The sequence below is a fragment of the Neomonachus schauinslandi genome, chromosome 2, assembly GCF_002201575.2.
Source record: "Neomonachus schauinslandi chromosome 2, ASM220157v2, whole genome shotgun sequence".
Lineage (NCBI taxonomy): Eukaryota > Metazoa > Chordata > Mammalia > Carnivora > Phocidae > Neomonachus > Neomonachus schauinslandi.
The window spans coordinates 170,780,013-170,802,798 of NC_058404.1; the positions used below are offsets into that span (position 1 = coordinate 170,780,013).

Here is a 22,786-nt window from a genome sequence, read left to right on the forward strand (position 1 = left end):
AAATGACCACTGTTAGAAGAGTTTTTGCTGTTTTCCAGAATATCTATATCATTTTGTCTTTCTCCGCAAGGACTGCTGGTACTAGTTATATATACCCTCTAGTATCACATTCCTCTTTTCCTGACAGTTTCATTCTGAAGTTGAAGAAAAGAATAAAGAAGTATACAAACATAAAATTTAGTTTCTGTCCCTCTATGTAGCTTTCATTCTTTCTCTGAGAGTCCCTCTCTGTCCCCTGCTAATGTGTATATACTACCACTTCCTTTTTTTCTAAATGACAGTCACTTCTTCTCAAGAGGTGAGCATTACTCAGTACCAGAATTTGTCGGAATGGAGATCAAATACTTTGAGCAAGGAATTACAATAGACACATACTGTGGATTAATACATATATACATGATGCTATAGTAAGAGAGGATGAGCAGTCTGTTATGATATGTGCCGAATAGATTTGCTTTTCCTTTGGACTTCAGGTTTTGAGTTTCCACACCTTGGTCCTAGAGAAGGATCACATATTTGCCATAGCATGAGCTCTGCTTGCTATTTTTTGCTCTAACACCTCCCTATGACCTAAATTCCTGGAAAGGAAGCTTATTAATTGAGCATTTGAGAGTGTCCTAGGTTTGAATTTCAGCTAGACCATTTATTGCCATTGTGACTGTTAGTTACTCAATATTTCTGAGCTTCCTTTTCTTCATCTATAAATATTATCAACCTCATAATATGTTAGAATAAGATAAGATGAAATTTTATATATGACCTAATACAAGACCCCTTGCACTGCCCTATAAGATGTGAATGAAAAGTAATTCTTATGGTGTTACATATTTATGACAAACACTAGGAATTTTTAAAATAAGTAGAGAGGGATCCTTAATCTCCATCTTTTTAACAGTCTCAAAGTGATTATGATACAAGTCGTCCATGGACCACACCTTAAAAAACCCTTCCCTACAAGATTATCTGAATATGCATTGTATCTTCTGAAGGCCAAACTTTGGGTTGTCCCTTGATCAAGTCTACACCGTTATAGTTCACTGCGTAATTTAGTAAATGTATTATACATGGTCTCTCACTGGGGTTGCAGTTTAGATGACAGAGGCAGGCAAATATCTCAATAGAGAATACAGGGTGGTAAGTATTCTGATAGAATCATGCACTTTGGTAACACAAAGGAACAGTAGCCGTCCCAGGCAGGGGTGGAAATGGGAATAGCTTATTCTAGAATAAGGGATTCCTGAATCGAATCTTAAAGGATGAGTATGGATTAGACCACTACATCAAAAATGACTCCTGTATTTCTAGTTTGAGTGATTGGTTATCAGAGAAGATGTTTGAAGGGTAGGAGAAGATAACGATGTGTGGCCTCGCAGCAGTTGTGTTTAGAAGTCTGAAATTTAAGGCTGGTTCATATATATTAGCATAGGTATAGTTCCTGGAGGAGGTAGGGAAGAAAAGAACGAAAGGGGAGAGAGATGCTAACTTATGTTATGCTATTTAGTAACAGTCATCAAGTGTTTCCTGTTTTCTTTTCATTTAACCTTTCTATGGTTCAGTGAGAATGATACAAGATGTGATGTGATTTATAGTAAGAAATATATATTGGGTCTTTGTCCCCCATTTCTGGCACAGGACTAAAACTCATCCTAAGTGCTGAGAGCTGCAACGGTGTCTTTTGTTATGTTAATGAGGTGCCTTTGGGAGCTCAGCTAAGGGTGGGGAGTGGTTCCCTGTGTAGCCAGTCACATGATTAGTGGATTGGAACTGTCAGTCCTACCCTCTGACATCAGAGAAGGGGAGAGGGGCTGGAAATTGAGTTCAGTCACCAGTTGCCAATGATTTGATCATCAAACCCATGTAATGAAGCCTCCATTAAAGACTTAAAAAAGACAAGATTCAGAGAGGCTTCCGGGTCGGTGGACATGTGGAGATTTGGGGTGAGGGGGCAGGCTCACAGAGGGAATGGGAGTTCCCTGTCCTTGCCACATACCTTGCCCTATGTATCTCTTCCATCTGGCTGTTCTTAGATCTGTATCCTTTTATAATAAACCAGTAATCTGGTAAGTAAATTTTGCTCTGAATTCTGTGAGTTGCTCTAGCAAGTTCATCAGACCCAAGGAAGGAGGGGGTCGTGGGAATCTAGATTTACAGGCGGTTGGTCAGGAGTATAGGTAACAACCTGGGCTTACAACTGATGTCTGGAGGTTTGGGGGGAAACAGTCTCTTAAGACTGAACTCTTAACCTGTGGGAACTGATGCTACCTCGGGGTAGACAGTGTCAGAATTGAGCTGAATTGTAACATCCTCCTGGTGTCCAGAGAATTGCTTATTGGTGGGGGAAACCCACCACACACACACACACACGAACCAAAAACAACAGATCACTGTAACATGAAAGTTAAACCTTTAGAAACTGCTTCTTGTGAGAAATTGTTTTATCTAGTTTACTGTTTCCAGCTACAAAAAATATTGATAATGTTAAATCCTCTTAGGAGACATTTTGATTAGGAAAACAACAGAAGTATATGAGAGGGAACACTGTATGTGAAAGAATACTATTTTTTTTAACAAATGTTTTTATTGTCAAAATGAGAAAGGAAAAAATGTATGAAGAGCAAAGGATATATAGATGCAGAATTTTTAAGCTATTTATTTTTGTAATAACAAAATTAATAAATTATAAGCATGTTAAAATAGGGATTGGGGCACCTGGGTGGCTCAGCCGGTTAAGCTTCGGCTCAGGTCATAATCTCAGAGTCCTGGGATAGAGCCCTACCTTTAGCTCCTTGCTCAGTGGGGAGTCTGCTTATCTCCCTGCCCCTCCCCCCACTTGTTCTCACACGCATGCGTTCTCAAATAAAATCTTTTTTTTTTAGATTTTATTTATTTGACAGACACAGCGAGAGAGGGGGGACCCCACGTAGGGGGGAGTGGAGAGGGAGAGGGAGAAGCAGGCTTCCCGCAGAGCAGGCAGCCTGATGCAGGGCTCAATCCCAGAACCCTGGGATCATGACCTGAGCCGAAGGCAGATGCTTAACAAAGAGCCACCCAGGTGCCCCTCAAATAAAATCTTTAAAAAAAAAAATAGGGACTATTTCTTTATTTCCTTGATACTCCATAAGGGTGCTTAATATACTAAACAATTTATGTAATTAGTAAATATCAGTAGTAGTATGAATCTACAGTGTTACCATAGTTGATGAGAAATTTTGGAAATACTGTCAGGGATGCAGAAAGAATTTTCTTTTTTCTTTCTGCTGTCGTTTCCTAAAAGGATTACAAATGATTACTTCTGTTTGAAGCTTTGTCACCTACTTTTCAGTTATAAAATTTCTTGTTTATGCATTGGAAGTATGTGTGGGTATTTTTTTTTTCTTGTGTAAAAAAATAAGGAAACTGTTGACTTGTTGCTACAAACTAATTAGTTGGTTTTTGTTGTCACAAACTAATTTGGCTTGCTGCTAATCCCCAGTATCACTTAAGAATCTTATCACATGTAGTTGTTATGAGAGAGTACCTAGATATTGCATACATAAAATATTGTTACGAGGGATTACCTAAATGTAAGGTTATATTGGAATACAAAAACGTCAGGTTTTAAAAGTTAATTGTGTTGGGCGCCTGGGTGGTTCAATTGCATAAGCATCTGACTCTTGATCTCAGTTCAGGTCTTGATCTCAGGGTCATGAGTTCAAGCCCCATGTTGGGCTCCACGATGGGCATGGAGCCTACTTTAAAATAAAAGTTCATTGTGTCTAGTGTTATTGTTTATGTACATAGGTGTATTTTATATTGTTATTACTGATTAGATAATTTTGAATTTTTTTCCCTTTAACATTTCCTTTATTTTTTTCTACTGTAACTGTCTCTCCTAATGCCTAGTTTTTCCTCTTTTAGTAATCTGTTCCAAAGTACTGACTGTATAGTTTGTCTAGCAATTTTCCAATAGATTTATTTGTTAATAAATGATCACTGACTTTATCTTAGGTTAAAGCAACTAAATTTTATACTAGGGATAGAAAAATCCCCTTTTGGGGAGACCTGCACAAAATAGATTTGATTTCAAAAGACAGTAACATACTTAAATTCAGATTTAAAATGTATATCTATTGGTTAGAGCAAAGTATGTAAGGACTGAGCACTGACTAAAATACTTTTATTTTCTCAAATGCTAAAAATTTTGCTCAGTTAATTACAGCTTGCAAAATAAATCAGGCATCTCTTAATGACTAAGAAGTTTTCCTGAGACTTACACTCTATTAACAGACATGGATGGTATCTAATTTAATATTGGTTTTATAATTAATATGTGTCAGGATGTCACTGAAACTACAGTAGAAATTTTTTCCTTTTTCCCTTGTCCCTCTGAACATATAATTTTTTTTTCTTTTTTTTATGGAAAGAGTACATAAAATGACTCTTATTTGTTATTGCTTTATACTTTGGAAAGCACTTTTAATGTGCTTTATCTTATCAGCCAAGATTTACATTTACTCATCACAGATATTCAATTAAAAGCATTGTTATTAAACTTCTTTCCCTAATGCCCAGCATTTTGTAAATTTAACCTTTTCTTTGGGAGAATTAGGTTCTATAATCATTAAGTCCTAATATGTTCTTTAGAAATTCCATCAATAATGTGTTTTCCTTGTAGGAGATATTTGATGTAGTACAACTGTGTTTGAAATCAGCTATGTTCTTCCAGAACTAAAAAAAACTTTATAATTACATACTTACGAATCTTCCCCTCTTTAAAAAAACAAATCACTAACTGAAATAAAACAAAATATTATGACATTATTATGAAATAAACTAATAAACATTATGTTATTAGTTTGAAATAAATTTTGAAATAAACTAAGACATACCCATGAAAGTTTAAATTTTTAACTTTTTGGAAGTAGAGCATTAAAAAAGATTGTTTACTAATAACTTCATGGGAGAAATACGAGACAGAAGGCATAAATTATACTGTGTCATCCCCTTTCTGTTCCCCACAGTCCAGATTTTGTTTTGATTACTTAATGAGTATACAATTTTAGTCAGGATCTAAAGCAGAAATTTAGTCAGGTCTAAAGCAGATTCTGCTGGTTTTGAATCTTTAAATGCTTTTGATACGTATAATTATTTTTATTTTGAAAAATATGAAAGTAAATCATACTTACGGTAAAATCTTTCCTTTCTGTAGAGAGAAATAGCTCGAAAACTTGCAAATCCTAAGCAGCCAACGAATCCTTTTCTAGAGATGGTCAAATTTCTGTTGGAAAGAATTGCACCTGTGCACATTGATTCAGAAGCCATAAGGTAAGCTAGGAAATATATTCACTGAAAAATAGAATATAATCTGAAACAACAGTGCTGTAAGTTTAAATTCTGGGTCCCTAAGAAAACCTAAAAAGGTTCCCTGTATACCTTTTTAATGGCAGAAGGATGTATCATTGAAGTTGAAAGAAGGGCCTGCTTGTTTTCTAGTCTTTGGCTTACTTCAGTGCTTTTTATTTTTTTAAGGGCTCTTGTGTTTTATCTTTAGCCTATATGTGCTCATTAAAGAAATTAAGAATATTAAGAATGGAGGGTGCCTGGGTGGCTCAGTTGGTTAAGCGACTGCCTTGGGCTCAGGTCATGATCCTGGAGTCCCTGGATCGAGTCCCGCCTCGGGCTTCCTGCTCGGCAGGAGTCTGCTTCATCCTCTGACCCTATCTCCTCTCAGGTGTTCTCTCTCTCTCATTCTCTCTCTCTCAAATAAATAAATAAAATCTTTAAAAAAAAAAAAGAATATTAAGAATGGAGAAAGAAGAAAATTTTACATCTATAGGCTATCAATCAGTTTTTGAGTTATCTTAACCATTTTGATGGCCACACAACATTCCTTTAGTATATATCACTGTTTACTTGAGATATGTGAAAACAGAATAGTATTTTGAAAAGAGCACAAGTTGCCCTTAGACTAATCTGGTTTCACAACCTGTGTCTACTACGTACCAGTTTTGTGGCTTTGAAAGAAGCCCAGTAATTTATCTGAGTTTTTCATTTTATTTTTAACTTCAGTATATGTGTCATATCTCCCTGTTGGATGATTGTGAGAATCAGAACACATAAAACTAAGTAGCCTGGTATAGTAGATAAGCTATATGTCTTCCTTTTCATATTGGGTTATTACATAGCACTTACTGGTTCTCTCTCTCGTTTTGGTTTGGTTTTATTGGTTCTCTTTTTAAACAGCCTTGGATTAGGAGAGCTGGTTCTAGCTAGTTACTTCACCATATGTGAACTACTGCTTTGGTTGTATTGAAATGCCAGTTGTATTGATTTTCTAGGGCTGCCATAACAAAATACCACAGACTGGGTGACTTAAACAACAGAAATTAATTTTCTCACAGTTTTGGAGGCTAGAAGTCCAAGATAGAGGTGTCAGCAAGTTTGATTTCTTCCGAAGCCTCTCTACTTGACTTGCAGACGGCCTCCTTCTCGCTGTCTCTTCACAAGGTCTCACATTATCTGTGTCCTAATCTTCTCTTCATATAAGGACAATAGTCATATTGGATAATGTCCCACACATTTCACCTCATTTTACCTTAATTATCTCCTTTAAGGCCCTCATTTCAAGTACAGTCGCATCACGTACTGGTTAGACTTCAACATATGAATTTGGGGTATGCAATTCAGCTAATAACAGCGATGTTTGTCTTTTTCCTTTTTGACTAAGAATTCCTTTTTCTTTAATTTCCTTATTTGCAAATAAGAAAACTAAGGTTTTCAAAGAGTAAATGGTTTGTTCACAGCTGGGTAATGGCAAAAACCATAGATTGATTGATTGATTTTTCCAAAGGATGGCAGTAATTTTTAATTCTTTTTATTTGTGTATACTTCACACACAATGTTACATTAATTTCAGGTATACAACATAGTGATTCAACATCTCTAATGCTGTGGCTCACCACAAATATAGCTCCCATGTGTCACCATACAGTGATATTACAATATCATGAACTATATTCCCTATGCTGTACCTTTTATTCCCATGACTTATTCCATAACTAGAAGCCAGTATCTCCCACTCCTCTTCATTCATTTTGCCTATCCCTCCATCCCTCTTCCCTCTGGCAACCATCAGTTCTCTGTATCTATAGGTCTGATTCTGCTTTTTGTTTGTTTATTCATTTTTTTTAGATTCCACATATGAGTAAATCATATGGCATTTGTCTTTCTCAGTCCGACTTATTTCACTTAGCGTAATACCCTGTAGGTCCGTCATGTTGTTGCAAATGACAAGAGTTCATCCCTTTTTATGGCTGCATAATATTCGTGTGTATGTGTGTACTGCATCTTCTTTATCCATTCATCTATCAGTGGACACTTAGGTTGTTTCTATGTCTTGACTGTTATAAATAATGCTGCAGTAAACAAAGGGGTGCATATATCTTTTCAAATTAGTGTTTTCATTTTCTTTGGGTAAATATGCAGTAGTTTAATTATTGGATCATATGGTGTTTCTATATTTAATTTTTTGAGGAACCTCCATACTGTTTTCCACAGTGGCCATATCATTTATATTCCCACCAGATTTATTATTTTTGATGTCAGTGTCCTTTGCTCTATGCCATTTAATTCTAATGAGGTAAATCAAGGATATAGTACATGTAGTAGTACTCTTGCCTTTGCATATTGACTTTGAAAGAGACATATAATGGCATTTGCTGTTTGTTTCCATGAAGCTTCATAGGGTTTCATTACTTTAGTAAATTATATAAGCTAGTGGTTGATCTCCAGTCTAAAAGACCAAAAACTCAATTTTTTCAGTAACATCATAGGTGTTAAGGCTCAGAGAAATGAACCTATGGTTAGGGTTTCTGAGAGACTAATTATATGCAAAATTCCAATTTATTAATTTTAATGAGAAATATGTATGTCATATAATATTCTTTCTGTATAATCACCTCTTCATGGACTATTAAATTACACATAGAGGGTTTATTCATGTAACATACATTTAATGGAGCAGTTTGTAAAATACATTGGGTAACTGGAGAAGGTTCGTTATATAACCCAAATTGTGTGGGATGGATTTGTTGTTAGGGAAGGCTCTGAAATAGATCACACATAAATGGGTAATGGAAGATGAGTAGGAATTATGGAGGGTGGCCAGGTGAAGACTGCAGGGGGAGAGCAGCCCAGGCCACTAGCCCTGTGTCCTGGGGTAAATTATTTAAGCTGCTCTGAGCTTTAATGTCCTTATGTTTAAAATAAGAATAATACATTACAGGGCGCCTGGGTGGCTCAGTTGGTTAAGCGGCTGCCTTCGGCTCAGGTCATGATCCTGGAGTCCCGGGATCGAGTCCCGCATCGGGCTCCCTGCTCGGCAGGGAGTCTGCTTCTCCCTCTGACCCTCCTCCCTCTCATGCTCTCTGTCTCTCATTCTCTCTCTCAAATAAATAAATAAAATCTTTAAAAAAAAAAAAAAAGAATACATTACAATAACAACTGGAATTGTTAGTAGCTATTCTAGGAAGAAAAGATAGACAAAACAGGGCGCCTGGGTGGCTCAGTCGTTAAGCGTCTGCCTTCGGCTTGGGTCATGGTCCCAGGGTCCTGGGATCGAGTCCCACATCAGGCACCCTGCCTGGCAGGAAGCCTGTTTGTCCCTCTCCCACTCCCCCTGCTTGTGTTCTGCTCTCGCTATCTCTGTCTCTGTCAAATAAATAAATAAAATCTTTAAAAAAAAAAAAAAAGACAAAACAAAGGCAGAAGGAATCAAGAAGTAGTTAGAAAATTGCATGTACTTTAACCATAATGAAGGATTTTGGAAGAAAGGAATGAGGATAGTAGAAAATCATCCTAAATATAACCAATTTTTCTTTAGTATATTTTCTCCAGACTTGTGTTTATACAAATACACATATGCATGTTTCAGTTAGTTACTTGTCTTTAGATAGTGGTCGAAAGTGAAGTAATGATTATAATAATGGTTGAAACCTCGGGGAGAGGGTAAAATTTAAAAAGAAAAGGGTGAGGACTGAATCCTAAGGAAAATTAAGAGGCTGCCAGAAGATAAGGAATTCATTGAATTCTTAAAAATTCTAACAATGTGGTATGGTGACAGATAGTAACTAGACTTATTGTGGTGACCATTTCATAATGTTTATAAATACCAAATCACTATGCTCTATACCTGAAACTAACATAATATCATATGACAATTCTTCAGTTAAAAAAATTTTTTTAGGGAGACATGGTCAAAAGTGGAAGGAAAATCGGGAAAGAGTGATAACAGAAAAGAGGGACTAAAAAGTGGGGGGTCAGATGCTACCCAGAAGGAAAATGGATAGTAAAAAGCATCCATTGGACTTAGAAAAGGGAGAAACATCACAATGGCCAGAATAGTTTCTTTGGGATAGCAAGGGCAAACCCACATGACCCAACTATTGAGAAGAGCTTAGGATAGTCCTTCTCAAATACACATCATGATACACAGAGAAAATTATAATATTTGAGCAGAGAAGACTGCCCAAGCCCAGAGGTGACTGGCCTAGCTCAACAGGATCCCAGTAGGTTCCACTCAGCAACCTTTGGGTATGAGAAAATCAAAGGGGATAAATACCTTGTCACACTTTGAAACTCTGCTTTAGGAGATAAATTGAGATGTGGGACAGCCACTGTGGACAGTTTAGCTATAAAAAGTAAAGGAGAAAAATGAGATGATGGGAAGAGAGTAAACTTGAAGAAGGGTCTTCTGTTGTTTTTAATGAAGGAATTTTGAATATTGAAATACCTTTGAGGGGTACTAATAGAAAAGAAGAGAGGTTGAAGATGGGAGAAGGGGAATAGAATTAAGATAGTGCAACATCCCTAAAGAAGAGGAATAGAAAGAAGGAAATCTTCCCCTATGACATGAAAAAATAATAGATACAAATGAGAGCAAGTTAGAAGGTAGGGTATAGAACATTAGTTTTCACTCAAGGCCTCCATTATTCTCTATTAGGTTAAAAGTAAAGTAGGTAGTCTGCTCAGTGGAAGGATTTAGACCTGAGATAGAATGGTGAAGATTTGTATCCATTGTTACACAGCATGGAAGAGAAAGAGACACATAGAAGACTTCCCAAGCAGTTTTCAACATGTACTTGAATTGGTAATAATCTTTTGCTGCATGATACCCCTGTGAAGTATATGGTGTATGTATTATTTCTCTCATTTAGAAATGAAAGTACTTTTATAAGAGGAAGGACTACAATCCTGGTTTCAAGACTTGGGTCTTTTTCTTATAGCTCGACTCATAATGGTGATGTACCCACATTATAAATGAAAAAGATTATGTCTGTCTTGTTTTGCACTATACTTTCAGGACAGACCTTAAGACTTCGTACATAATAGGTAGTCATTAAATACTTATTAAGTAAATGTATGGATGACCTCTTGCAAATAATTAGATACATTTATAAATTTTTTCAAACACATTTATAATCTTGTTAAATTAATGTATCATTTTATAGGATTTCCTCCTAATAGAAAGCTTAATTCAGAATATTTTTCTCAAATTGAAAATAACTTTTTAAAAAATATATAATGTCAGAGCTGAAACTTCTAAAACAAAATATGGGGTGAGCAAAATATCTTAAATGGGACATAAAAAGCACAAACAATGAAAGAAAATTAAATAATTTTTCCTTTTTGCAAGACACCATTATGAGAAAGAAAAGTCAAGCTACAGACTGGGAGAAAAGACTTGCAAAGCATATACCTGATAAAAGATTATATCCAGAATATAAAAAGTATTGTTACTACTCAGTAAGACAAAGTATAAAAATGAACAGAAGATTTGAACAGACTTTACCAAGTAAGATATGCAAATAGAAAATAAGCACAGGAAAAGACAATGAACATTATTACTCATTAGGGAAATATAAATTCACATTACAATGAGAAATACCACTGCACAATCATTTGGCTAAAATTAAAGATTCTGTCCATACCAAGTGTTGATGCTGTAGGAGACAGTTTGTTATAACATTAAGTAGACATATAATATTACCATACAACTCAGGAATCCCAATACTACATATTGCCTACAAGAAAAAAAAAAAACATAAATTGCCATAAAGATGTATATTTAATTGCTTATAGCAGCTTTATTTATATCTTTAAGCTAGAAATACCCTAACGTCCATCTATTGATAATTGGGTAATCATACTGTGATATATCCATACAATATATACTTTTCAGCAGTAGAAAGGAATAAACTACTGATTCTACTCAACAACATGGAGGAATCTCAAAAGAATTATGTCACTTAAAAAATGTCAGACACAAAATATATGAAATTCTAGAAATGGTAAAATTGTAGTGACAGAAACCAGATCAGTGATTGCCAGCATGGAAAAAGGAGATTGACGACACAGGGGACATAAGGCAATTTTTTGTGAGGAGATGGGAATGTTAGTGTGTGTGTGTGTGTGTGTGTGTCGCGCACATGTATGGCTATAATCAAAAAGACAGATGAGTTGGAGAAGACGCAAAAAAATTGTTACCCTCCTGTATTGCCAGTGGGAATGTAAAATGATGGAGCTGCTTTGGAAAACAGTTTGGCAGTTCCTCAAAAAGTTAAAACAGAGAGAGTTACTATAGCAACCCACAATTCCACTCCTAAATACATGTCCAAGAGAAATGAAAATATATGTCCATACCTGTATATGAATGTTTATAGCAACATTATTCATAATAGCCAAAAAAGTAGAAACAACCCAAATGTCTGTCAGTTGATGAATGGATAAATTGTCTTATATACTGGAAGGTTATTCAGGATTAAAGTGAATGAAATACTGATGCATACTACAACATGGATGAACCTTAAGAACAGTTTGCTAAGTGAAAGGAGTCACAGAAGGCCATGTATTGTATGATTTTATTTATATGAAATATTCAGAATAGGGAAATCTATAACAGGAGAAAGTAGATTAATAGATTACTAGGGCTAGAGGAGGTGCAAGTGAATAGCAGTGACTTGGAAAGGGGTCTTTTTGGGGATGGGGAGAAATCTAAAATTAGATTGTGGTAATGGTTTTACAGCCCTGTGAATCTACACTAAAAACCATTGAATTACACATTTTAAATATGTGAATTATATGATATATAAATTATATTTCAGGCTACTGTTTACACACACCCCTAATTTGTTTTCTCAAAAAAAAAAAGTTGTTTTTTTAAATCAATTAAAGATACTAAGGTTTTTAAATTATTGTGTTGTTAGAAAGAAAAGTACTAAAAGTGGTTTAAATTATATAGAAGATGCATATGTGCATCTTATATATTTTGTACTTAAAATTTTTTTAATAATTTAAAATATGCATATTTTTCCAAAGGAAAAATTTTCACCTAAAATTTATCATTAGCTTTCATTTGTTAAATATTTGCTATATACTAGGCCATTTGCTGTAATAATTTAATGTCCCTCAAAATAAGGTAGTATTATCTTCAGTTTACTGATGAGGAAGCAGTCTCAAAACCAAAAATCACATCTGTTTTTACTTAAAATAGTATCATCTTGCTACATAGACTGATTTTTATTGACCAAGTAATACTCCATTTTGTGGTGGTTAGGTATGTTTGAAAAATTAATTCCATAATGTTGGACAATTAAATGGTTTTTTAAATATTTAAATTCTAGTTAACATACAGTACAGTATTGGTTTCAGAAGTAGAATTTAGTGATTCATATACAGCATCTGGTGTTCATCACAGTAAGTGCCCTCCTTAATACCCATCACCTATCTAGCCCATCCCCCATCCCCCTCCCTCATCAGCCCTCAGTTTGTTCTTTATTGTTAAGAGTCTCTTACGGTTTGTTTCCCTCTCTCTTTTTCTTTTCTTTCTTTCTTTTCCTTTCCCATATGTTTGTTTTGTTTCTTAAATTCTATATATGAGTGAAATCACGGTATTTGTCATTCTCTGACTGATTTATTTCACTTATAATACACTCTAGTTCTGTCCACATCATTACAAATGGCAAGATTTCATTCTTTTTGATGGCTGAGTAATATTCTATTGTATATATGTACCACCTCTTCTTTATCCGTTCATCAGTCAATGGACATTTGGGCTCTCTCCACAGTTTGGCTCTTGTTGATAAGGCTGCTTATAAACATCAGGGTGCATGTGTCCCTTAGAATCTGTATTTTTGTAATTAAGCGGGTTTTTAATTGATGAATCTATTTATGAATATAACATGCTTTTGATGAACTGCTTTGCTATGAATTTCTAGGAATGTAATTACTGATTCAGTAAATTAATTATCAGGGATTAATTTAAACATCTTTGTCCATGTTTTTGTTAACTATTAGCTTTTTGCTTTGAGTGAATTGCCCTTTGTCCATTTAGCAGCTGCCCTCTTGTTTTTCCTAAGATTGTAAATGATATCTTTATACATAGAAATCAATAGTAAATTATATTTCCAGTATGTGTCGTTTAATTTTAGTTTTGTTGTTTTTCAGTAGAGTTACACATGGAGTTTGGTCGGTGGTATAGGGAGATAAACTAAAAAATATCTCAGCTTTCAAATAAGGAGCAAAGTTTAAAAAAAGTTTTTTCTCCATGAACATATTTGTATCTGATGTTTAGATTCTGTATGTGTTCTGCCACAGTGCAATTAGGATACAGTTACTAATCTAGTAAGGTTACTAATTGAGATTTTCTCGTTTTAATAGTGCACTGGTAAAACTGATGAATAAATCAATAGAGGGGACAGCAGATGATGAAGAGGAGGGTGTAAGTCCAGATACAGCTATTCGTTCAGGACTTGAACTTCTTAAGGTACTTTTGAGATAATTTTGTCTCCATGCATTTCCACAGTTTTAATTTGAACTCCCATAAGGATATGCAAGAGTTGGACTTTATTTCACTGGAAAGTATTTGAAAGATTAAACATTTGTGGTAGAAATCACAGTTTATAAAAATAATGTGTGTTTTTACATTACAATAATGTAATTGTTTTACATTATAAAATAATAATGTTTTGGGGGTTTGCGGTTTCATCATTTGCACGCCTGTATTTAATAATATGTGCTTGTACCAGTATGTTCTAAATGATCTAGTCTTACCTTTCATCTGGAGCAGTAGGATTGCTCACAGGAATTACATAATAATAGCATCTGTCTGATCAGGGAATTTTTAAACAATTGCTAATCATATTTATATTCTTATGCCAAAGAATTCAGAGAATAGAGCAATTAGTTAAGAGCCAGGTTAGACAAGACTTTATGGATAAGATATGACTTAATCTAGGGGAAACACAGCATCATCAAAGAAGATAATTCTTGGCATATTTTAGGAATTGTTGGAGTCTAGCCTAACCAGAGAAAAGGACTGCTTTGGGGAATAATGGGAGACAAAATTGGTTTTAGATTGTGGAATGCTGTTGGAGCAGAAAGGTATTATCGGGGTCTTTCATTCTGGCTTTTAATATGATAACAGCACTTGACAGAGCTTTCATCAGATGGAGTAAAGAGGAGAGGAAATTGAAGGCAAAAAATGTTTAGATCATTACAATATATAAACTAAGGGAGAAGAGACAAATCAATGCAGTGGACGTGAGAAAGAAAACAGTGATGGGATTGTACTAGAATGGTCTTAAATATAATTTCATGGAAATAATTGATATGCTTCGTAAGAAAGATTCTAATTATATTTTTAATAATGAGGTTATATTTTTAAGTAGTTTTAAGAGTGAAATCATCCTTAAGATAAACATTTTAAATAGGTTTTTTCAGTTTTTCAAATTTGATTCTCCTTTTTTCTGTAAGTAAAACTTAATAAGGTTTTATATTATCAACTTATTTAACATGTCAATGTATTATCTAAATATCAACAAGAACCTAACCAAATGAGACAATCTCTTTACTTTATAACCCAGTAAATAAATGCTTATTGAATAAGTTAATGAAGACTACATACTCCATCCCCTGCCCCTCACTTCTCCACTTAGCCCTTATTACTGATATTATGCTAACTAAATTGTTCCCACTTCATAGAAAGTAAACTTTGTAGACATGTTATGTCTAACTTGCTGTACATTCCTTTGGGATAGACTGGGACTTATGTAGGCATAAGTAAGGGAATAATTATTTATGTTTGTAATCATGATAAAAGTTCACAGTTATGGCTTGTTTATAGCTACACCCAGTGCACTTTTTGTGATGGATTCCACTTAAAATATCCCTTATAGAGTATCTTTTTGCCAGCGAAATAAGGCTGTGTTAACATTTAGTTCACTTCACAATATCACAGTCCATAAAAAAGGAGCCACGTTTTCTGCATTCCCAGTATCAGGATAGACTAAGAGGTGAAGAAGAAAATAGGGCAAGGGCTATAAATCAACTCTCTTAAGGAATCTAATGCACGATATTTCTGCTAATGTCTGATTAAATGCAACAAATTGCAAAGGAGGCTATGAAATAAAATCTTCATTCTGTATAGCTAGCATATGCAGCCCAATATTTTGAATTGTATTTAGTAGAAAATATAATTATCTTTTAATGGATTAAAACCATTGTCTATACTTCTAAAGCTGTATCTATTCCTCCAGGTTCTGTCTTTCACACATCCTACCTCGTTCCACTCTGCAGAGACATATGAGTCCCTGTTACAGTGCCTCAGAATGGAAGATGACAAGGTAGCAGAAGCTGCTATACAAATTTTTAGAAATACAGGCCACAAAATAGAAACAGACCTACCCCAGATACGATCGTGAGTATATTTTTTCTCATGGTAAACACAAAGTGGTTTTTGTTGTTGTTTTAACACAAAAGTTTTTTAAGTGTGGGAGCCATACAGTCCATTTTCCCTTTCATGGAGGAAGATAGGAGTGAGGAAAGAGAATTTTTACTTAGAAGCTACTTGTCTGGGGGCAACTGGGTGACTCAGTCTGTAGAGCATCCAGCTCTTGATCTCAGGGTCATGAGTTCAAGTCCCATGTGGGGCGTGGAGCCTACTTAAAAAAAAAGGAAAAAAAAGCTACTTTTCTGTATCCTTTGTTTTATCTTTACTCTGCCTCATTCTCCTCCACCATTAAAAGAACAAACTGAAACTTTGTTTATAACAAGATTTTAAATATTAATATTAATAATCAAGAGTTTTCACAGAATTTCAAATTTATGGTTAATATATCTTCGTTATCTAAGTATGTTCATTTTTTTTTTCTCAGCTGGTTTAAATTCAATAGCTGCCACATTCATGTCTCACCAAAGAATGGGATAATCAAGTAGTGTGCTTAATAGCGTATCTTATTAGTTGGTTGGTTGTTGGCAGTGGTGCTTTGATAATTTTGATCTCTCTCTCAAGATTACCTTTCCCCTTTCACCATAAGAATGAAATACATGTTGATATTTTTACTTTGGCATCTTAAAGAGGTTGCCTTAGGATCAAATTTGTGCTGAGAGTTTATATTTAGACAAAAGATGTGGGAGATGTCTTTTGGAAGAAAAACACGTTGCTGATAGCTGTTGAATCACATGTTCAGGGTATATGCAAATAGTTTTAGATATATCCAAATCAAACCAGTTTTTCCTTACCGGGTAATAATAGGATAAGAGAACTCCTGACTCCTAGTTTTTATTAAATTTGTGAGCTAATAGTTTAATTTGAGAAATAAGTCAATGTTTATTGTACATTCTCTTCATTCTCATGTACTGGCTAATAATAAAGAATTACTACAGTCAGTCCCTGTTCTCAAGGAGTTTATAGTCGAGAGAGAATAATCTTTATATTTGTACATTGAAAAAAAACCATTGACACAGTAGGATAAAGTTTCTGGTGAGTTTTTCAAGGTAGGAGAACCTTTTTTAAGGTAAAGGATTTATTCTTAAAGGAATTCTATCCAAAATGAAGCAGTGGAAAAATGGGGATAGATGGAATTGTTAATTTTTGGACACAAGGAATAAAACCTCTTATTCTTTTTTTTTTTTTTTTTAAGATTTTATTTATTTATTTGACACAGAGCACAAGTAGGCAGAGCAGCAGGGAGAGGGAGAAGCAGGCTTTTGCTGAGCAGAGAGCCCAGCTCAGGGCTCCATCCCTGAGCCAAAAGCAGACATTTAACCGACTGAGCAACCCAGGCACCCCAAAACCTCTTAAGACTAATTAGAAAAGGATGCCTGGGTGGCTCAGTCGGTTAAGCGTCTGCCTTCGGCTCAGGTCATGATCCCCGGGGTCCTGGGATCGAGCCCCACATCGGGCTCCCTGCTCAGCGGGAAGCCTGCTTCTCCCTCTCCCTCTCCCTGCCACTCCCCCTGCTTGTGCTCTCTCTCTCATTAAAAAAAAAAATTTTTTTAATCTTAAAAAAAAAAAGACTAATTAGGAAGGAAGGAGAGAATCATTGAAAAGCAGAGAAGCACAACAGTGCAGGCCTCAACAATAACCTTGATGGCATCATTAGATTATAGCACACTGGAATAACAAGGAAAAAGGTTAAAGTTGATTTATGTGTTGTCATTTCATTAGACTGAGAAGAATTAATAATATGTTTAACAACAATTTGATCAATGCTGCGTCTCCCTTGTTACTTGTGTTATTTATAAGAACTGTTACTGGTAGGGCGCCTGGGTGGTTCAGTTGGTTAAGCGACTGCCTTCGGCTCAGGTCATGATCCTGGAGTCCCGGGATCGAGTCCTGCATCGGGCTCCCTGCTCAGCGGGGGGTCTGCTTCTCCCTCTGACCCTCTTCCCTCTCGTGCTCTCTGTCTCTCATTCTCTCTCTCAAATAAATAAATAAAATCTTAAAAAAAAAAAAAAAAGAACTGTTACTGGTAAATGAGTTTGTGAGAGAAAGAGTGCTCAGTTAAGGAGGCTGCTTGGGCATAGAAATCCCTAGCTTACCATTTTAAACCTGCGTACAAAGAAATGTGGCATACTCAGAAATGTCAAATCCACTTTATGCTGACTAGCATATGTTCCAGTTTTTTGGTTGAGATGCATGACCTGGAATCTGGGGTACTTGCTCTTAATGTCTAGCCTCCTGTTTTCATGAGAGGACCCTTTTTCACCATTGTATTTGACACAACTTACTTTATAATCTATAAAATAGGACTACTGCAGTAAATGAATGACAGCTATTTTTCCTTAAATTTTTTTGCTTAAATAGATTTTCTTCTGATTAAAAAAAATATGTGTATGTTCATTGTAAAAAGCTGAAACTTTAGGACATTTAAAGGAGAAAAAGAGTCACTATCAACACTTCGTAATTTTTAAGAGTATTTTATCTACTTGATGTATATACCTGTTCTTTTATAGGTTGATACACACATGCTGTTTTCTTCGTACAGTGTTTCCCATATCATCAACATTTAATGCTTAAGACTGTAATGTAGGACAATAAAGTACATATTGTCCTAAGGAAAGATTGTTTTACTTTGATCTTCAGTGTCAATTTGGAGGTTAAGTGCAGGGATCTTGGAACATATCTTCACATCCCAACCTCACCAAATACTAGCTCTGTCAGCTTAAGAAGCTTAAATAAATAATATTTTTGTCCTTTAGTTTTCTTATCTGTTTAATATAACAGTCCTCTTTGTGTGACTGTGAGGATTAATTGACTTAATCCATGTAAAAACACTTAGAAAGGTGCTTGGCACAAGTACTCAATAATCGTTAGATGCTTTTATTACTCCTCTACCAATATATGTCTGTATCCTTGCATACTTTGTTTCACTGGTATCATCTCAACTTTTTAATAAAACTTGCCCCATGCCATACTCTTATATCTATCTTCTAAGTACATATTCCTAATTTTCCATTTCCCTTTCACAATCCCCTTCAGTTATTTTAAAGCAGTCATGGAAAAAAAGTAGCAAAAGGCCAAGTTTTAGATTATAAATTAAGGGTGGCTTGTTTATTTCTCCATATTCATGAGGTGGCTTTAAAACAGAAATTGTCTCCCGAAGTAGCCTTTTCCTTTTTTTCTTTTTTCTTTCTTTCTTTATTTATTTATGTGACAGAGAGAGACCGCGAGAGAGGGAACACAAGCAGGGGGAGTGGGAGAGGGAGAAGCAGGTTCTCTGCCAAGCCCGGAGCCCAATGCAGGGCTCGATCCCAGGACCCTGGGATCATGACCTGAGCCGAAGGCAGATGCTTAACGACTGAGCCACCCAGGTGCCCCCAGAAGTAGTTTTTCTTGAGACATTGTATTTCTTGGATTATAGTTGAGGACAGATAAAGAGCTTTAAATCTTTCTATAGATGAGGTAATTTTTAAGGGAGTCTCCTCGGGGTGCCCAGCTGGCTCAGTCGGTGCGGCACGCGAACTCTTGATATCAGCGTCATGAGAGTTCGAGCCCCACATTGGGTGTAGAGATTACTTAAATAAACTTAAAAAAAATAATGAGAGGCTTCTCTACCAGCATACATCCAAACAGTTATGGGAAAGTAGGTAGAGGAGACAACCAAAAGAACTACTTGTGGTATATGGGCTTTTTTTTAAACTATGATATTATTTTTTACAGGACCTTAATTCCCATTTTACATCAGAAAGCAAAGAGAGGTACTCCACACCAAGCAAAACAGGCTGTTCACTGTATACATGCCATATTCACAAATAAAGAAGTCCAGCTTGCACAGATTTTTGAGGTATATATAATATATAGGATGCGTTTATGGATGCGTTTATGTTGATTTTTATTTTTATGCTGTGTGGTTTGATGAAGATAGAAGGTAGATTTTTTTTTGGCTATTTTTTAGTCTCACCCTCGTATATAAATTCTATGGGAGCAGGGGCTCTCTTTTTTTTAGCACTGTATTCATAGCCTTTAGTTCACATTATATGTTCAAATCCTACATACAGAAGAATATTTTGTGTGTTTGTGTTAGAACATTTTACTTAGTTTTAGCTTTATTGGCTCTGTGGTATGTATCCTCAGAAAGTAACTTTGAACTACCCAGTTTAAAGTACCTGAAAACCCTACCTGAAAATTAGTCCTGTTTGCCTTTTCTTATGTGTGATCCTTGACCTGATTTCCACTGTTGGAAAGGTACTCCTATTATTATAAATTGGATATAGTATCAGCAGAACCCAGTGAACACTTATTTATGGTCCATGGTCTTTAAAATGTCCCCATAGGGTAAGAAGTCCACCAACATAACAAGCCTATTATTGTAGATGGCTTGAAAATAATGCTGATTTGATGATGCAGAAATGTTCTTGTTTTTACTTCTGCCTTTTATGTGTGCTTTTTTTTTTTTTTCCCTGGATTCTTTCAATCTTACTGAATTTCAGTAGTTGAAATAAAAATTGAGTATCTAATATGGCTGAAGCTATTTTTGATCATATTAGCACAGCTTTGTTTGGGCACAACAAACTCAGGAGGGTCAGGAACATTTACTGTTTCCATAGAATGTCTAGATATTTATAAAACAAAACTGGTAATTTTGACTGTTTTATTTTTATAGCCACTCAGTAGGAGTCTGAATGCTGATGTACCAGAACAACTTATAACTCCATTAGTTTCATTGGGCCACATTTCTATGTTAGCACCAGATCAATTTGCTTCCCCAATGAAATCTGTAGTAGCAAATTTTATTGTGAAAGATCTGCTAATGAATGACAGGGTAAGTTTCTAATTTAATTAAATTTAGAATAAGACTAAAACTATTTACATCTTTATCACAGAAACATTTCTGCTTCTCTGTTTAATTTTCCTTTTAAATTATTGTGTTTTCCCTCCTTATTTACTTAAATTTCCAAATGACATCCTGACTTTATGTAGCTATTACCAGAACTTAACATTTAAGAAAGAAAAAATGAGAACATGAGATGGATGAATCATGAAGTAAAAAATATAAGTCAAATGCTATTATCCTAACATTTGAAGGACAATTTACTGGAGTGCTAGAATTTTATCAGATGTTGTTAAAAATATGAGTGGATTTGTATTTAACTAGTGTTTTGAAATATAATTACATTGCATTTTTGGCACTAGATGCACATTTTAGTTATTGAAGTGTGTGGGGTGGGTACACACACGTGTATGTGCATACATGCTAATTTATTAACTCTGGGCTGGAGCCTGGGAATATATAGCTTGAAAAGGCACGCCAGGTGATTCCTGAAACACACCTCTGATTAAGAATCACTACTTTACCAAGTAGATCTAAATTAAAAAGTTGTTGAATGAAGACAAATCTGTTTTACCTGCTGGATCATTGTGGATGACTTTCAGTGAAGTGCTAATTTATCCAGCTTACCTATTCCTTCCACATGATCCAATAGTCTTTGGAACCTTCGATACCTAAACTTAAAAAGAAAGACATTTGCCAGTGCATTCCATCCTCTTTCCCTTCCCCCATTTGGATGTAATAGACAAGAATGGAAGAGCATGGCCAAAGTGTCATTTCCCACTCAACACATTCAGGCTGTTCTTTGCACTACTGATAGATATGAATGGCAACAAATGTGAAATTTAAGACCCCTCTTAGATTGACTAGATTGTAGTTCACAATGGCTCTTTTTTGTTGCTGTTTGTGTGGTAAAATATGCCTAATATAAATGGCATTTTTGCCATTTTTAAGTGTCTGTCACTTACATACACCAACATTCTTGTTTTTGTTGTTGGGTGGGTGTTTTTGTTTGATTTGGTTTTTTAAAAAATAAAAAGAGGTTTTATACCATGTATGCCTCCTGTATACATAGGAAATACCCAGGAAAGCCAAACAACTCTCCAAAATGACCCAAAGTACCACCTAAAATATGTACCCACATTTTTTGTGTAACTGTCACCACGATTTTCAGAACATTTTAATCTCAGAAACTCTGCATTCATTAACCAATAACTCCCACTGCTTCCTTCCCACAGCCTTTGGTAACACCTCTGTTGTACTTTGTTCTGACTTTGCATTTGCCTCTTCTAGATACCTCTTATCATACAATATTTGTCCTTTTGTTCCTGGCATATTTCACTTAGCATAATGACTTCAAAGTTCATTTGTGTTATGTATCAGAAGTTAATTCAGTTAATGCCAGAATAATGTTGTATCTGTAGCCTACATTTTTTTTATTCATCTGTTAATGGACAGTTGTGTTTTTTCCCACCTTTTAACTTTTGTGAATAATGCTGATGTGGACATTTGTGACTCTGTTTTCAAATCTTTTCGATCTGTACCTCGGAGTGGAATTGCTAGGTCACATGGTCATTCTATGTTGTACTTTTTGAGGGACCACCCCACTGTTTTCCACAGTGGCTGTACCATTTTTGCATTCCTAACATCAATGCACAAGCCTTCCAGTTTTTGTCACATCTTTGCCAATGCTTCCTCTTTTCTGTGTTTTTGACAATGGCCATTCTAGTGGATGTGAAGTAGTATCTTGTGGTTTTGGTTTGTGTTTCTCTAATGACTAACAGTGTGAAGGGTTTTTTTTTTTTTCCCATATGCTTTTGGCCATTTGTGTATCTTCTTGGACATTCAAAGTCCTTTGCACACTTTTAATTGGGGTGTTTATTGTTGCTGAGTTGTAAGAATTCTTTATATATACTGAGTATTAAACCCTTGTCAGATATTTGCCAAATCAAAGATGATGAAGATATTCCCCTGTATCTTCTTTTAAGAGTTTTAATAGTTTTAGCTCTTAAATTAAGATCTTTGATTTATTTTTTTTGAGTTAATTTTTGTATATGATGTAAGGTAACAGTTCATCTTTTTTTTGCTTGTGGATATCTAGTTTTTCCAGCACCATTTGTTTGAAGTAATTGGCCTTAGCAACCTTGTTAAAAATCAGTTGACCATATATGTGAGGGTTTTCTGGGTTCTCTATTTCA

The 22,786-nt window shown here is 35.2% G+C and overlaps 1 protein-coding gene across 3 annotated transcripts in view; it reads left to right on the forward strand.

Annotated features, from left to right (window-relative positions):
• The window catches only part of PDS5A (PDS5 cohesin associated factor A), a 133,020-nt gene that overhangs the window by 71,405 nt on the left and 38,829 nt on the right, over positions 1-22,786 (forward strand). For all 3 annotated transcript variants that reach the window (XM_021701589.2, XM_044912998.1, XM_021701588.1), the window contains exons 17-21: positions 5,189-5,304; positions 13,696-13,801; positions 15,573-15,733; positions 19,481-19,604; positions 20,424-20,582. In XM_021701589.2, the coding sequence (XP_021557264.1) occupies positions 5,189-5,304; positions 13,696-13,801; positions 15,573-15,733; positions 19,481-19,604; positions 20,424-20,582 (666 nt within the window). The remainder of the gene's footprint in view (positions 1-5,188; positions 5,305-13,695; positions 13,802-15,572; positions 15,734-19,480; positions 19,605-20,423; positions 20,583-22,786) is intronic.